Here is a 17,020-nt window from a genome sequence, read left to right on the forward strand (position 1 = left end):
AAAATACCCACATTCTCTCTTCTCCAGTCTTCCTCTATATTACACGGGGAGTCCTAAGGTGCCTCCTCGGGTTTTTGGCCCTCTGGGGCCAAAAACCCTGCGGGGGCAACAACAACCTATTGTAATCAGAAGCTACCTTTTTTTCTTATATATATAAATTAGCCTACAGGAAAGTTTTTCATTAAATCTGTCTGACGAGTGCGTAAGCACGAAACTCAGAGTAACAGGGAATCATGCGTGTTTCATTTTAGTCATTTTGAACTGTAAGATGTGCTTGCATAATGAAGTATGGGGCTGTGCGGAAATTTTTCCAGGTTATAAGAATATTGATTGATGTTTGGCTCGCTGCTCTGACACATGTTATGGCCGAGGGTTATGAGATGTTATAGACCCGTGTTCGTACAGGAAGGAAAATGGGAAGATCATCAGTTTATGGGACATCGATGGAGGAACCAGCGTGAGTAACATAAGTCCTTCATCAATATCAGATATTTTGAAAAATAAATGATAATCATTGCACAGGAAAATGTTATATTTTCATGAATAGGTAAATGAAGCTTGTTATTTTGACAGTTGATTTGGAGATCGATTAATTCCATTTGAAGATAGAAGGCTAGGAAAAAAGAATTGTTCGAGAATACCAAAATGAGTAAAAATTATGAGAAATCAGATGAAAAACACCCTCTCTTAAGCCAGTGGTGATAGACAAAGTGGTTTAGGCGAGTCAGGTCATGTCCACGTCTTTTCCCCATCCCTCCCGTCCCTTCCCAGTCTGATGCATTCCTTTCGTACCAGTCTATCACAACTCTTCCGGCTCTCTCTTTCTAAGTTCCGCTATGGCTGGCTGTAAGCTGTTACGATATGTTTGTTTGTTCCTTCTTGGATATGTAGGAGCAGTCACTGCTGCCTGTGAGAAGATAAATGACTGTTCTTGCCGCATGAGTGATGGCAAAGTCTTGAACTTGAAGCCACTGGATAAAACCTCAGGTCCCAGGTAAAAGTCCAGTGATCGAACAACTTTCACTTTTTGAACTCTTCGATTTAATTATTTAAAGAGAGTATTAAGAGTTAAATGACAGTTCTTGCGTTAGCGTTGCGTCAACCATCCGTTTTGAACAATCGGCAAAGGAATATTTCGTCTCAAAATTATTCGTTGTAGGGCACTCTTTGTGGTAGGAACTTAGCGACGTGTACATACACGTACACACATGAACCCATCCATGACCAGGACCCAGTCGGTGGAAAGTCTCCAGGGTAATAGGAAGCTGGGTCTTATGTAATTTTTAAACAGAAAAAAACGGGGGAGGGAGGCTTAACTTAGAGAGGTTACAATGGAAAATGTGTACAGGTATTTATATGGCAGATTTGAGATAGATTAAGTGACATTGTTGCATGCAGAGGACTGCATGCTGGATTGACGAACTTCATGATTCTGTGCATAGAAATCATGGTTTTTATTGCAGTGTTTGAACAACTGTGGCCTACCCCTACCCTAACCTAACCACAATCAACTAACAACAAGTTAGGGGTGATGGTGGTTTAGGGAAGGGTGGGTGGGCAGTTGCTTGGATAATGGCATTGAAGCTATGATCCCTGTATACTTCAGGTCTCAAATACTTCAAACAGATTACAATTTGCTAGTATTTATGGTCATGATAGGGGGGAGGGGGGGATATTTGTGTAGAGGTAGAGTGCTGATTTGATTCCAGGGAAGAAATATTACAGGAATGTGAAGTATTACTTGCGGTCCATAACACAAGGTGATCCAAAAAGTTTTTGGAAGGAAGGCTTCCTAACGTTAATTTGGAAAACACAGAGTTCTTCTTTTGTGTTGTAGGAATTTTCTTATGGAGGGACCCATACCCCCTCCCTTCATCATCTTAAGGTTACATGCCACATCTCATTAGGTCAACTTCTTTCATCACGTGTTTAATGTGTGAACACTGGTCAATGCTTCTGGTTTGCAGTAAAGGGCAAGGGTGTGTTTTACATCTAAGTATGCAATAACTAGTTGCTGCCTACAATATCAAGGAAACAAAAATCAGCCAGTTGAATAGTAGGATGGGATTCTGTCATTGCAAGAATTGTTGTGTCAAATAAGACATGATTTAAACCTACAAATCTTATGGGAGGTGGCTCAGGATCCTTCACACACCACTTCCTCGGGATCTGCTAATGCCGAACTTGGAAAATTCACGGAGCAAAAGTTTGAATTTGTAACTAAGTGGTGTGATGTTTTGTGAATTTGGCTAAAATATGGGGGAAAGATATCATCTTGTTTGACGCTTCACTGGTAGTTATATTTTGTACTATGAAAGGATATTTGCATGTGAATGGACTATAACTCACTATATATAATAATGATACAGTGAATTAGGCATGTGTTTTGATTTGTCCTTATTTGAGATCTATCAGAGAACAGACACATAAATGATGTGACTAGTAACAACTTTTTGTTTCTTTATTATGTAAAACAAATAGGATGCCATGCTGCTGTGTTTCTGTTCAGTAATATATCTTAGAAGACTTCTAGTGAGAATATCAGCTTTTTGTATCAGTTCAGTGATGAAATGTAAATTTAAGCTCTCTATTATGATGCAGCTTCACCGGCATGAAGGATACAGATGACAAGCCAAATGTATATAGCTGGAACCCTTGCACAAAATTCAAGGAGGGCACTAATTGTGAAGATGCTTTGGTGAGTCATTTTAAATTTGATTTTGGATTAGATAAACCAGAATTTTGCAACTCTAGTTTAAATTGCGTACTCCTATGCAGTTACCTGCCGATTAGCCAGCTTGGAAAAAGAAAATAAAGGTAGTAGTTAATCTGTTAAATTAATCTGGCCAACGGTGGCACAGATTGACCAGATATCCTGTAGAATACAATCAAAGTTTTTGTAATGTTCAACTGGTAACCTTTTAGTCACCTGTTGGTGGCCTATTGAATAGGAGTCACGACAGTCGACCAACAATCAGTAGAGGGTAATTGTTCTTCATGATTACCAATAAATGCATATATGTAGGAAGTCTGTTTTTTTATTTTTCTGTAGTCCAGTACTATATATATCTACACCCTTTTTTCAAAAACGGTGCAGTTTGAAAAAAAAAATATAATTTATACACCTTTTGCTTTCTCATGAAAAAGTTTCTCTTCTTATAGTATATATTATAAATATATTTAATTAAAAAAAAATATATATTAATTGATCGCCAATCAAAGTATAGGGTGGGCAGGTATCTACCTTCTCCCCTTGAAGGTAATTTTAGATTTTTGTTAATTAATGATAAAAACCCTGTTTTAGGTGCACAATTTTCTGAAACCAAAAATTTGATGAGTGTTTGGTATAAATGACTGAATGATGATTGATAAAACCAGACTGTGGTATGTTATAAGTTTAAGTTAGACTCTCCTTGCATGTCTTAAGCTACATTAATTTACTTATTAACCTGATTTCAAAAGTGTTGCAATTCTTCTTAGTGATTCTTAAGTCCCATTTTATCTTTTGCCTTTCTTTACATTTTGTTAGCTATGCCAGGAAACACCTTTTGGGGGTTATTATTCAGTTGCAAAGGAAGTGAGCAGCTTTGATGAAAACAGTGATGGTAGCATAAATATAACATACGCTTCATGTACCGTTCCGTCACAACCAAATTTCAAAAGGTAACTGGTCATGACTGAGAATTTACTTTGATTTAGAAATTTAATATTATATACAGCTACCATTACCCAACAAAATATTGTGACATGTGAATCAAGGATAAAAGTGATCCTGTGATAGCATTTACAAAAGCCGTCATGTGGCTTAGACTATGCATGTTACATGATTTCTTATGAAAGATTAATTGATTATTGTAGTATTACATACTGAGATTTACTCTCTGAAAAGACACAAAATAAATTTTCATTCATGACAAGAATTTGAGAGCCAATCAAATTGCCCATATTGCCTTTTTCATGTGTGAGGTAAACAATACCTCTAATCATCTTTGACTTTAATTTTTTTAAGACTAAATTGTCATTAAAGTCTGTTGGTAATGGTGTTTGGTTTGTATCGGAAATCTCACTTGTTCAATTATTTTATGATACTACCTACTTGTGTGTATTTTTTAAAAAATATTTACCATATGGGCAGACTTTCCATAGAATCACTGGAACACAAGTTAAAGGAAGCAATCTTGCCAAACTTTTCCTTGAGTTGGCTTCAGCTGAAAAAATTACAAAAATGACATATTCTATTGATTCAGGGCACAGGTATTCCCCAGCTGTCATAGGGTCAGCTGTTGTTATGATCAAGTTCAGACTTTTGTTGGGTCTTTAATGCTGAGTTGAAATTTCAGTCTAAATACCTCAGCAATAAGGTGGGATTCAAAGTCACAGTTTAAATTAGAGCACTCTTAACCCTTTAAATCCCAAGATCTCAGTAATCGTTAATTCTCCGCTCCAGCTGCTACATATTTCCTTGTAACTTAGTCATGAGAATTTGGTGTTAGATCAAGACAAAACCTCTACCTGATAAGTTTGAGAATTCTCATTATCTTTTTGCTGGATAAGGAATGGATATAAGGAGAAGTTACATGTTAATCACTCTTGGGAGTTAAAGGGTAAGGGCAATGAGGCAGCCTTCAGTCCATTTACGTTTATAAAGTTAGGTATGAATAATGGCAATTAAATGTTTTGTTTCTTCCCAGAGAAGCAATCATTGTGTTGATGTGTGACCATTCTGAAGATAGGGGAAAGTTTAGTCAATTCCATGAGCACAAAATCACTCCTAATAAAGAGTCATTATATGTAAGTACCAGGCCTATTTGGAGTGTATGTATGTGCGTCTATTGCCAATTGAGAAAGAGGATCACAGTCAAAGGATTGAAATCACATGATGTTTGTTTTCTGATATGCAGTAACAAGTCGCCATAACTCTTTCAGCTTCGTTTGTAGTGCATCTTTTTTTCATTTTGCTGTTTTTTGTTTTGTAATGTTTATCTCAGACCTCCTTGTATTGTCCCTTCCTTTTTTTATTCAGATGTATGTTTGGTTTAAACCTTTAACCTCCAAGAGTGACTAGCATCTAAATACGCCTCACAAATCGTCCCTGAATCAAACATTTAGGTCATGAGAGTAAAGGAAATGACCACCAACTAAAGAGGCTCTTGATTGTTGAAAAAATTCTCCTCCTTGACATCTTAGGAAAGGTTTAGAGAACAGTGTGGAAAATATGCATACTGATGTTAGGGTGCAAAGGGTTATAAATATACTGAACTGTTCTGGTTTCCTTTCTCCATAGACAGCAACGTTTTCTACCAAATATGCTTGTTTCAAGAGTGGAGGACTAAGTACTGGCAGTATTCTTCTCATAGTGTACGTAAGGCGACTCAGCATCCGTAACTCAACCTTGCAGCTTAGATCAAATTAAATGCATTGATGCAATGAATAAAGGGGTTAATTCTCTAACTAAAATGTGGTGCTGCGTCTTTGGGAAAGTATAACAACTGAAGGTATTGATGACGTCATCATAAACAACGTTATTGAATTTAGGTAGCATGTTGCTATGGATGTTTACATTTCATGTAATAGATCAAGGAAGACGCCAAAATGTTGTAAGAACTTCAGTAACACATTTGGCTGAGCCTCGTGTGCCACATTTTTGTTATTACCATATTTTGACCTCGGTTTACTACTAGACAGACATACGGAAACACGGAATCTCTCTGTTAAACAACCTTGTCTCCCTGGGGTGGACGGTGTTTCAAAATGGCATCGTTAGCAGTTTTGGAAAAATGTTCCGTGAATTCTGACCTTTCTGTTCAAAGGGATCCTGAGTTAAAATAATTCAATGCCGACTTTAGAATATTTAGTTTGGGGGATTTCTATATTAAGTAATAATGTTTGCTGTTTCTCTTGTAGGTTCTTTCCATTGGTACTGATCTATTTCATCGCGGGGTTGTTATATAATAAAATTCATAAGGGTGTCAGCAGTTTTCCTGAAATGATCCCTAATCATTCTTTCTGGGGCGATGTCCCATTTTTAGTCAAGGTGAGTCTAGAGTCTATGGTAAGATGAGTGAAATCGTTAAAGTGTTTCCTTTTGTTGTTGTTCTTTGTTTCGTTTGGGTCATTTAAACATATGTTTTCTATCAAGAGGGGTTCGACCTTCATAACGAAATTGCAGCCATTTGTATCGGAAATTTTATAGCCTCTTTATTTAAATCACTGCTAGCCCTCTAAAAAGGGCAGAGCAGTTGGACTAAAACCTCATTTTTCTCTACGCCGATCTTAAGTGTTGTTGACCCGTGAAGACTGATTCGTCACTTTTTACTTTCCGTTTCCCCTTTTCTGTTACAGGATGGCTGTGTTTTCACATTTCAAGGAATAGCTGGCTGTTGCAGACGTGTTTCTATGAAAGTCAAAGGGGACTCTTATGCTGAAATATAAGATTATATTTTAATTTCTTTTTCTTTTTTTTAATTCAGTGATAACATTATGCGAATTATTATGTGACTTACGCGTAGGGTAATTTACGCTATAAGTAAAGACTTTTTATGCGTTGCTTTTGTGGTCTGCCTAGAAGATTAAGTTAAGATTAAGGCAAAAAATGCCTTTAAACATTTTTTTATAGCTCAGTGGCCCCGCTTTTGTTCATGCTACTCCAGTCTTACGGAACTCGTTGCCGTTACCAATCAGATTTTGTAGCAATCTTGCTACTTTTAAGAATCGACTCAAAATATTTCTTTTCAGGAGAGTGTTCAGTACTCGTTTATAATGCCCAGTTTAGTGTAATTGTTTTTGGATATATGCATAGTTTTAGCGCCGTATAAATGTTTAATTATTATTATTATTTTTATTTTTATCATAATAATTATCATTATCGTATCATTATTATAATTATTAGTAAAAACTAATTAGGAACCACTCATTATCTATTGCGGGGGAGGAGGACGGAGACTTTTGGTTGTGTCATAAAATTTGCCTTATCCTCCCTTTCCCCCCCCCCCCCCCCCCCACAGGCTCTTAGTGATCTAATGATCTCTTATAGGCAGTGACGTTTCTATAGTCCACCCTTTACACTCTGTTCTCGACGACAGATGGCCTCGCCGTTCCCCCTGAAAACCATTTGATCCCCCCTCCCCAAAAAAATCTTCTAGTACCCCCCTTTTTCCGTGCGATAAATATTGATTGGTCTCTTAGGTAAGAGAATTTGTGAACCTGGCCTACATCAAGTGTAATACGCGCCTGTAATGTTTTCTTCGGTCGTTTATACGCGAGACGTGTTTAGCATTGCCGATGTAGTCTGCCGAACAGATAAGTTAGTGATCAATTGGTAGAAAGCACGTGTCCTCTTGTAGATATTTTTAGAAAAAACGCTGGTTTAGTCGGAGAGCACTGAAAAAAATGAAAAACTAAAAAAAATTTCATGATTTCAGTGCATTCTAATTAACACGCCACTGAGATAAATGCCTTGGACCTTTTAATTAAAACATTTAGCATTTAACGCAAATAGGGTTGTTAATGTCGAGATTTTTAACCGAAATTGCCAGACTGATTCATGCGGTCTCTTCTTTAATGATATAATTTAAACTTCTATAAAAATTTTTGTTACAAATCTAAAATGTAGTTAAATTCTTTCAATAATTTTTGCAGTAAAGCGAACGATGGATTTTATTTGGACATGGTTCTGTTGTTGTGTGCTTTCTCCTGATTTAATTTTTCTTTCCTTTTTCTCTGGTATATGTAATGATGAACTGAATTACGCACGTGTCTTGATTGGTTCTCATGATCTATTGGAAGACAGATTACATGATATTATACAAATAGATCCCATGTTGCCGAGGGTACAGTAATAGATCACAAAATACGTTGAAGTGTGGTATGTATATCAGTGACACACTCGGCGTCGCCTTGTGTGCTAATTTGTTTTATTCTTGCTCCATTTTGACGTCATCTGTAATGTGTAATCTATTACTGAACAGGGCAATTATTAACTGAGTTGCTAACGTAAATTGGCTGGGCGTGCGCATAAGGGTTTTAAAGGGAGAGACCAAAGTCTATCATATCTACCTACACCATATCTTATACTCCACCTCGTGAGTTGTTAACAGGGTCAATGACAGAGAGCTCTCTTTTCACATTCGAATCGCCCCTGAAACGATCAAATAGCGTCCGGAATAGGTGGGAGTGAGGGTGCCATGCCATCTTGGCCAAAGTTACTTCAAACAGCACTCGGATAGGACGTCAAAATGACGGTCAAGTTCTAAAATATTCCAGATTTAATATACATTAAAAAATATGCCATGTAATAAATGGTCACAAATGGTCCCGGTTCCCAAAACATGAGGAAGGTTGGGGAAAAGAGTAAAATTTTACCGAGGGGGTGGTAGACAGGCTAAGATCAAACATGGCGGCTCGATCCGAAATCTGTCAATAGTTCTTTTAAGCTATTAACAAGCACCTCCTAAGGAGATTAGATGGCAAATACTTCAGAGATATAATGACGAAAATGCGCAGCAACGTTATAAGAATGTTGATTGTTATTTCGCTCGCTGCTATAACACACGTTGAGGCCGAGGTATGTGAAATGTTAGACCAGTGTTCGTGCAGGAAGGAAAATGGGAAGATCATCAGTTTATGGGGCATCGATGGAGGTCCCAAGGAACCAGCGTAAGTAATATAAGTCCTTCATTAATATCAGATATTTTTTGAAAAATGATTGATAGAAAATTACAGAGGTTTTAATTAAAGAAGTCGTAAATAACCATAAATGTCTCTCGCACTGCACGTTGTCAAGTGAACGTTGAATGTCAAGGTTCGCCTGATTATAAAATATTTTAAGGTCAGAATGAAATCGAATTGGTGATTAGGAAAGGAAAGTTTTGAATTTATCATGGTGGAAAGTAGAGAGAAAAAGCTTCGCTCACTAGTAAACATATAAGCAAAACGCTAAGGTCACGCACATTTTAGGTTTTATGCGCTATCGTCTGTCACGTAATCCTTTTGGATAACTGTTGTCACGCTAGTCCTCCTTTCTTTTTCTTACAGTAAATCACTCCCACGGCTGGATGTGTCTTTTTGATATTTGTGAATGTACAGAGCTTCTTAAGAGTCCTGGTAAATTCATGGAATTTTGGGAACTAAAAAATGAAATGACGTAGGGAGGAGGGAAGGGGTTACATCCTAATCAGTTAAATTATCTTGTACGCAGATTTTCTGTAATCCCTAAACTACGATTAGATTGAGTGCTTTTAGTCAATTAAGTCGAGTATCTATATTTCCAATTAATGAACGGTGGTCACCCAATTATTTGCTTGAAACTTTCTTCAATCCTGGTTACAACCGTTGAAACATTTCTCCTTCCTCTATCAATGACGATTAAAGAAGAATTTGACCGCCCAGAGAAAGCTCGTCATTTAGAGAGGAGCCGGGTGACTAAGCAAGGTGACTAAGCAATGTGCTCATTTTTTCTCCTTTTCAGCTTCAAAGGCCTTGTAGTTCTGAGCCCTCCGGGTGTATTATACAAATTTGATTGGAATCCATGTACGAAGTTTAGTGCAGGAGCTGGATGCTCAAATGTATTTGTGAGTACATTTGAGAATATGAGAAGATAGTAAGAGATCGGTCAATATTTATCCCTGGCGGGGGGAGGGGGGGTGGTGGGGGTAAGGGGGATCAGACGATTTTGGTTGTGTCGTGATAAAATTTTCCTGATTCCTCCAATAACAAGAAATTATAATTTTTTTGCCCTCTCTCCCCCCCCCCCCCCCCCATTGGCGGTTAATTTGTAATCAAATTATTATAGTTTCTCGTTATATTCTATTGATGACGACTGATCCCCTCGAAAACCATGTGATCTTACTGAAATCTTCAAGGCTATGAATGATGATCGGTTCCTAAATCAATCAATCAATCAATCAATCAATCAACTCATAACCCACCCATCCCTGCTCTCCTTCCTTTCTACCATCGGTCGCTTCCCTGGTACAAATTTATTTTTCTCCCCAGCCTTCCCCTGCTGTTAAAATATAAAAGATGGCAGCTCTAATTTTCAATAAGGAGGTAGTAAACACTCGCTTGCTTAAACCACGCTTGCTCTGTAGGCTAATGTGGCATAAATATTCTTGTCACTAAGCGTTACGACGGCGGTAGCTTATTTTCACACAGTAAATAAGGAATGATCGTGAATAAAATCCCTGGCAGGAAAAGGTCAACAAACGAACCGAGGTTCGCACATTTATTTCATTACACTGCAAATCGTGTATAAGCTCGCAATCGTTTATCCGGAGTTAGAGTTAGAGTAGACAGCTTTGGAGGGAGTTGAAAAGACGATTTCTATTACCGCAAGGTGGCAAGGTGTTCCTCGAATCGCCCTGCGCAAGTCAGCTTGAATCAGAGTTATTAACTTCATCGCGACCAGTTATCAGGATTTTATTAAATGACAGCAACAGATTTATCTCTGCTGTCCCCAGTTCCCTCCGTCTGAATGGAGTTTAGTAAGGAGTGTAGAAATGAGAGTCAAAAAAAATTTGACAAATTAAAGTTTTTCTGGCTGAATTATAGGTGTTCAAGGCAGAGAAGGTTTTTGTTTTATTTTCTGCTTCAATTTCGTTTTACTTACGAGGAAGTTCAGAATCAAACGATTTTCACTCTACAATACATTATATAAATTACTCTCAGTAGTTTGTGGCATCGTTTACAATGGTCCCATAACAACCATAAAACAATCATGTAACTTTCAGAGAAAAATTGAACACCGCACACAGAAGCTAACAGTCCTGAAAATACTTACAGTGCCCAAACTTGCAGTATTTACAATATTTAACTGCTTGATAACTACTGGCGCCAGTAGTAACAAGTAATGATAACAAATACTCACAGTACTGAGTGGTAATGATGAAAATATTACACAACTTTTAAAACTTATTCTGGATACTTAATTTATGATTAATTAATTTAAAGCCAAAAAGTATAACACTTAAAAATAGTACCAAACAATCGAAATAAAATACCGCATAAGGACATTCAAATATAGAATCTTCGCTGATACACTTCTAATTTCGAAAGGAAAGTATAGTAAAGCTTTGGAAAGACAGGGGGAAAACGGAAAATAACGGCCTGGAAAGGATATACAAGCTTAAGTTAAAAGCATAATTTTTTATGAAAATTATTAAGTTACAAACTATAAAAGAAAAAAAATGTATCAATCCTTTGTTATAAATGCTTTATCCTAAAAAAAAAAAAGAGAAAAACAGAAAAAACCCTTTCACTTGCTATTATTTGCCGCTTCCTTAACAGGGTGTTTTAGAGCCAATACAAACAAATCGGAAACTAACCCTTTGATTAGAGGAAGTGGTTAAAAATCCCAACCGGTCAGAGGCAAACCACTTGGCTTTATTCAAAGCGCAAGCAAGGAGTTGAACTCGGGGCAACCGATAACAAATGCAGTTGAACCCTGGACCATCAGATTACAAGTTTATCACAATAACTGTTCGGCAACACAGACTCCTTGTTTCTCAACTATGAAAATGTAAATATATAGCCAGTTAAGTTAACCGTTCTTATTTTAATCTTAGCCGATTAAAGCAATGCAAAATGCGATGAGACAATAACGTCAAAATCAAACTTTATTCTTGGTTGGATCTCAATGATTTATGTGAGATGTTCCTGAGATCCGAAGTAGCAGATCGACTGGGGTGATACGGTTGTGAGCACAGCAAAATACTTGTACTAGATCTTCTCTAAATCCTGGAATCCGTAGAGCGTAGATTGCGGGATTCAAAAGCGAGTTGGCCACGTATGTCATTAGTACAAATATATCAATATAAAAATTCTCTCTCTCTTTTAGTACACTCCCTCGAATGGAAATGGATTTACTAGACCAGTCATAAGTTTGCTAAATTCGCACGGCCTGGGCCATTTTCCGCTCTGCAAGGGCTCCTCGAGCGCGCGTGAAAAAGCAATCACTGCTACCCACTTTGTACATTGTCCTTTGGACTCGGGCGATCACCGATCGGCCTTGAGGCGTCGTTAAAATTTTGCCTTAATGTTCCCATAGAATAGATGGTCGGCTATTAATAACTCTTAACTATTAGGCAGAATTGTTTTAAATATGATTAACACTCTAATCAAATCTTCTTATTCTAGATGTGTGAAACAACGTCCTCTAGCCCATATGCCAACTCTGTGAACAAATTTACAATTGAAAGTGATGGAACAACCACCATAGTTTATAACAAAATTGAAGGGGGTGACCACGAAAGGTATGCTTATTTCAATATTATCTTATAGTGAGCATTTCGAAAAACAAGCTCGTAATTCGAAAGCCTCAGATTTTCGTAGTTTCGTCACGATTGCATGTACCTTCAGAAATCTTTTACGTTCTAGGGAGGTTACCATCAATCTTAAGTGTGACAAAAACAAATACCCGGGGGAAATGGATGGCATCTCCATAAGAGGAACAACTGCAGTAAGTTCTATTGTCTCCTTATATGAGATTTGTTGATAAGAGCTCGTCTTTAGATGTTCGACGTCTTTTTCTTTCTTCTTTGTGTCTATCTTTTTTCTGATATTCGCTCTTTGTATTTCTTTTGTTCTTTACTTTTATTTATTCCTATTTCTTTTTTCCGTGGTTCTCTCAAGAAACAATTCAACGTACGTTGCTTACAGTGGCAATATTACCATTTTCAATTGCTGTGTGAGGGAGTATATATATAGTAAAATGTATTTCTTATCATTTTACCCATTCTGTAGGGGGGAATGTCAAAGAAACCGAAACGTTTACCTGGCCTCAGTTTTTGTTAGGTTGTTTTTCGATTGAGGGCAGTCAAATCATGACAAAGTTTAATGAATAGAGAATAATACCTGAACGCGCGTAGATATGGCATTTCTCTTCGAGTGTTTAACTCGATAGCTCACGAGTGAGGGCAGCTAACGAGTGAGATGCCGAGTTGAACTCGAGGAGGGAAATTTCATATCTACAAGCAACCATGTATTATTTTGTTTATTATATGAACACAACAGCCCTTTACTAAGAAGAATTCAACTTTATTAACGTATGAAAATAAAAGGATTGACAAATCCCGAATAAAAATCGTTCAGTACGTTGGCGCTAAGGCTCAAGCTGAAAAAAGCGGTGCAACGCTACAAAAACAAACAGTGGGCGTAATTTTCAATATACAAAATTCTCAGCTATTGACTTGGTCCTTACCAATAGAAGAAATCTTTCGGGTAGACGGCCAAAATCGTCTAGAGGCAAATCTTTCAGCTGTCGATTTTCGTTCTCAGCCGAGAGAAATGCCACTACCAAAGCCATTGAATAACGTATCTTTCGGTTTTTCTTTCCGTATTTTGGTTTTCTTCCTCTACTAGGAGAGTTTGAACGTCACTGTCTGTAAGCGATACTGATTTTTCAGTGTTTTGGCAGCCATAATCCACAAAAATTTTCGACAAACGATCTTGGATTGAGAATAGTGAAAGCTTCGCCGTTCATCCCTCAATCTGACCGAAGGGCGCGAAAGGCAAGTGACGTATCAGCAGCTGATTGGCGATATCAAATACTCGCGAAAAAATACGATATTTTTTTAAGTGTGTTGTTAACTCCATAGTTTATAAGATAATCACCACGCCCATTGGGTCCATAAGAGAAACACTACAAGAAACCAGTGAGAAGTCAAAGGGGGGTTGGTTTTAGTTTTGCATCTGTTCCCTGAGGAAGATGAGAGGAATGTTTTTAGTCCAGTCAAAGAGCATGAAGAGACAAAACCAATGTAATCCTGAACAACTTTTAACATTTGATTGGAAATTGTTCTATGGCTTATTCCGTTAAATATCGCACCTTTTAGTCAATCACGTATTTAAGGGCTAAAGCGCAGTTTAAGGAAGAATTACTGGGTCAAGAAAATTTTGCCAGTTGCTCAAATTTGTCCTTTCATGCATTGTAAGATTGTGCAAAGCAAAATTGATTGATGAGTATTTATGATAACGCACTGCGCAGAGGCGTAATTGTAAAATATTTACCTGCGTTCAGTTGTTCAAAGGGCGGATGACGCTATCCGACGCATAACTATCCAGCAGAGAATAGGTAACAAAACGTATTGCACTATCTACTGGATAGGGATTTAATCAGCGTATAGCGCTATCCACCCTTCGAACAAACTGGAGCTGATTGTTTTGTTTAACTTCCTTTCAATCTATCCTTATCGTGTTTCTTTTATTCGTAATCCTTTCTTGGAAATAAGAAAATGAATTACGATACAACAAGCTTGAAGTAAGTCGATTTACGATACAACTAGCTTGAAGTAAGTCGATTCCGATTTTTTATTGCCCCATTTTTTCTTTCTTTCTTTGTCGTTTCTTTATTTTTTTTGCTTGCATCGCATTTTATCCTGCAACTGCCTGCCTTCTTTTCTCTTTTTTTCTTCTTTTGATTGTTTGATTAAGAAAAGTCAAAGTGAAATCTTATTTAGCTGTATTTCCATTCATAGTCTGCAAGTCTAATGTCCAAGTGCGCTTGTGAAGATAGCTGCCCTCATCCTGATTTTAGTATAAAAAATGGGCTCAGCATTGGAAGCATCTTGTTGATAGTGTAAGTGCATACTATTGTTGATCCTATTACCGTAGCTTCGATTCCATTTATGGAAGTTCAGTTCGTACTTGGTGGTGTCCGACGCTCCATTGCAGTCGCGCTAATTTTACGCACAAACTGATCTCAATGTGTATAAACCTATAAATCATTAATCGTTGAGCAGGGGTGTCTGCATATGACTTCAAGATCTATTTGCTATGTTGAAGTATTCTCCACTAATTTGCATTGCTATGGTGAAAATAATATTAGTAGCAATAGAAATCTACCTTGCTGACGAACTCAGTTATGTCTAGTCGCCATCAGGTGATGTACGCGTACTAATCAAGGAGGTTATCGTGAATTATATAACCCTCAAATGGAGATATCGTGGGCTGTGGTTAAAAAACCAGTGCTCAAAGGGATCTCAATGATTATTTTGAGGGAGGTTGTGGATGTGTTGGCTAGAAATTTCCAGAGAGGTGAATTTGAAGTTTATACTGTCATGAAGTATTAACATAGTTTATAATTATAGTTAATAATTTAGTTTGTCATTTAACTATGATTTAATCTTTCGTTTATATTAAGATTGTATTTAACGTATGAATTAGATTTCCGAAGTTGTATGGGTTTTGAGCTGTCGTGATGAGTTTCCGAATTGTAACGACCTTGGCTAACTTCCTTAAGTGGATTTGCTTAGTTTGTTTACTGACTTAGCTTTGGACCCAAACGAAAGTTCATGTTTTGGCTAACACAGTCAGAGGTTGATCCAGTTGATCGGAAGCGTTGATTAAGTACTTTGTTGTTCATTACGAAAGTTGTTTGGTTTAGTGTTTTAACAGGAAATGTTTAATCTCTTAAGGTCAGCCAGCGGGCATGGCCACCCATATCTATCAGTAGTGAATATATAAGCATGGTGTTGTTTGGAGCTAACTTAGGAGAGAGGAGAGAAGAGAAAGAGAGCATACTAGAAGAATGTAGACAGTGTAGACAGCGTCAGAATTCTGAAGCTGAAGAAGAAGTCTTCAGTGAGAATCAGTGTGAGAGCTTAAGAGATTCACCAGAGTTACACAGAATGAAATAAGCTTATATGGTAGTAGATTTGTATACTGGAGAACCGAGTAATGAAAGAAAAAAGTGAAAAAGACAGTTTGAGAGTCTTGATGCCTTTTGCCGAATGCTAGTTCCCGCCCGAAATTTAATAGTCTTAACAATACAAGTAAGCTCTACATCCTGCAAGTTTTTTTTTATCTTTATCTGTTATAGGTTTTTTCCATTACTTCTACTGTATTTCATGGCTGGTTTATTATATAATAAATTCCACAAGGGTGTTAACAGCTTTCCTGAAATGATCCCCAATCATTCTTTTTGGGGCGAATTTCCAGTGTTAGTTAAGGTGAGTCTGTGATATGGTCATTAAAATGGTTACGGTACGGATGTCTGATTTTCTTAAAGTTCATGTTTGTTTGATTGTTTTTATTTTTGATGTACTCTCTGGAAAGGACATTTTTAATTTTTCTTTTTATTTTGTATTTGTCAAGAGATAAGGAAAGAAAAAGGAACCAAAGTATTTCTTCTTTGTTTGCTTTTACAGGATGGCTGTGTTTTCACTTTTCGAGGAATAGCTGGCTTTTGTCAACGTTTGTTCTTGAAAGCTAAAGGGGACTCCTATGCTGAAATTTAAGAATATCGTTTCTCGCGTCTTTTTTTAAAATAACTACATAATGAAAAAATTATCGATAAATGGTAAAATAAATGACATATTGGTTATAAAAGTTAAAGTAAGATTCTAATGAATGGCGAAACAAAAGGCTAGTTTCTGAAATAGTACGTGATCTTTATTAAGTATTTCGAAAGGAAAAACTTCTAATATTTTTTAATAAATGATATACTGAAGTACAATGGTGTGGTATATGGTAGCGATTAATCAACTTCTCTGTCTGCAAGTGTTCATGTATTTCACAGCATTGTGCTCTCTTGGGCACAGAGCAAAATTCTTTCCACTTTAGGAAGACTGGAATATTCGTAATGGAACAAGGATGGCAAATGATGGAGAAGATTAGCAAGGATTACTAATGAGGAAATTGAAAACTTGTGGCTAAATCTGTTCAGTGTCACGCAGCTAATCCCCTGAAATGTAGTTAACTCGAGTGGAAAGTGTCAACTGCAATGTCATTTCTAAAGGCAATTGCACTAAAGTGTTTCTTTGCTTCGCCGATGACTTTGGTTACGTTTTCGTATCATTTTTTCCCTTTTTTCTAATTTAGGACGGCGCTCTGTTAACTTGGAGTGATTTGAAATCTACATTTTCCTTTTTTCGTCAGAAGCGCACAAAGGAGAGTCAGGATGAATTAACATGAAATCTGTAAAGTTAATAGACCGACCACTGATAAAAGCAAATATTGCATCATTATTCTTAAGAAAAATTCAGCTTCGATATTAAATCGCTATTAAATCGTTTATAACAATAGA

The 17,020-nt window shown here is 37.1% G+C and overlaps 2 protein-coding genes across 3 annotated transcripts; both read left to right on the plus strand.

Moving 5' to 3' along the window:
• The first annotated feature begins 52 nt into the window (after nt 1–52).
• LOC113672282 (uncharacterized) lies at nt 53–7,665 on the plus strand. Of its 2 annotated transcripts, XM_089182100.1 has the most exons (8): nt 53–457; nt 892–994; nt 2,602–2,698; nt 3,530–3,663; nt 4,692–4,791; nt 5,285–5,358; nt 5,905–6,034; nt 6,343–7,665. In XM_089182100.1, exons 1-8 carry the CDS (start codon nt 358–360, stop codon nt 6,430–6,432), a joined length of 828 nt encoding a protein of 275 aa, XP_089038226.1. In that variant the 5' UTR covers nt 53–357; the 3' UTR covers nt 6,433–7,665. The 2 variants fall into 2 exon arrangements, with proteins under 2 accessions (XP_089038226.1, XP_089038227.1); XM_089182101.1 differs by lacking the exon at nt 53–457 and having other exon boundaries at nt 690–994.
• A 703-nt stretch (nt 7,666–8,368) lies between these two features.
• LOC113672281 (uncharacterized) lies at nt 8,369–16,450 on the plus strand. Its single transcript, XM_027188560.2, has 7 exons — nt 8,369–8,655; nt 9,467–9,569; nt 12,133–12,248; nt 12,373–12,454; nt 14,472–14,572; nt 15,815–15,944; nt 16,143–16,450. Exons 1-7 carry the CDS (start codon nt 8,486–8,488, stop codon nt 16,230–16,232), a joined length of 792 nt encoding a protein of 263 aa, XP_027044361.2. The 5' UTR covers nt 8,369–8,485; the 3' UTR covers nt 16,233–16,450.
• Nucleotides 16,451–17,020: the final 570 nt, after the last annotated feature.

The sequence above is a fragment of the Pocillopora damicornis genome, chromosome 9, assembly GCF_964200805.1.
Source record: "Pocillopora damicornis chromosome 9, jaPocDami1.2, whole genome shotgun sequence".
Lineage (NCBI taxonomy): Eukaryota > Metazoa > Cnidaria > Anthozoa > Scleractinia > Pocilloporidae > Pocillopora > Pocillopora damicornis.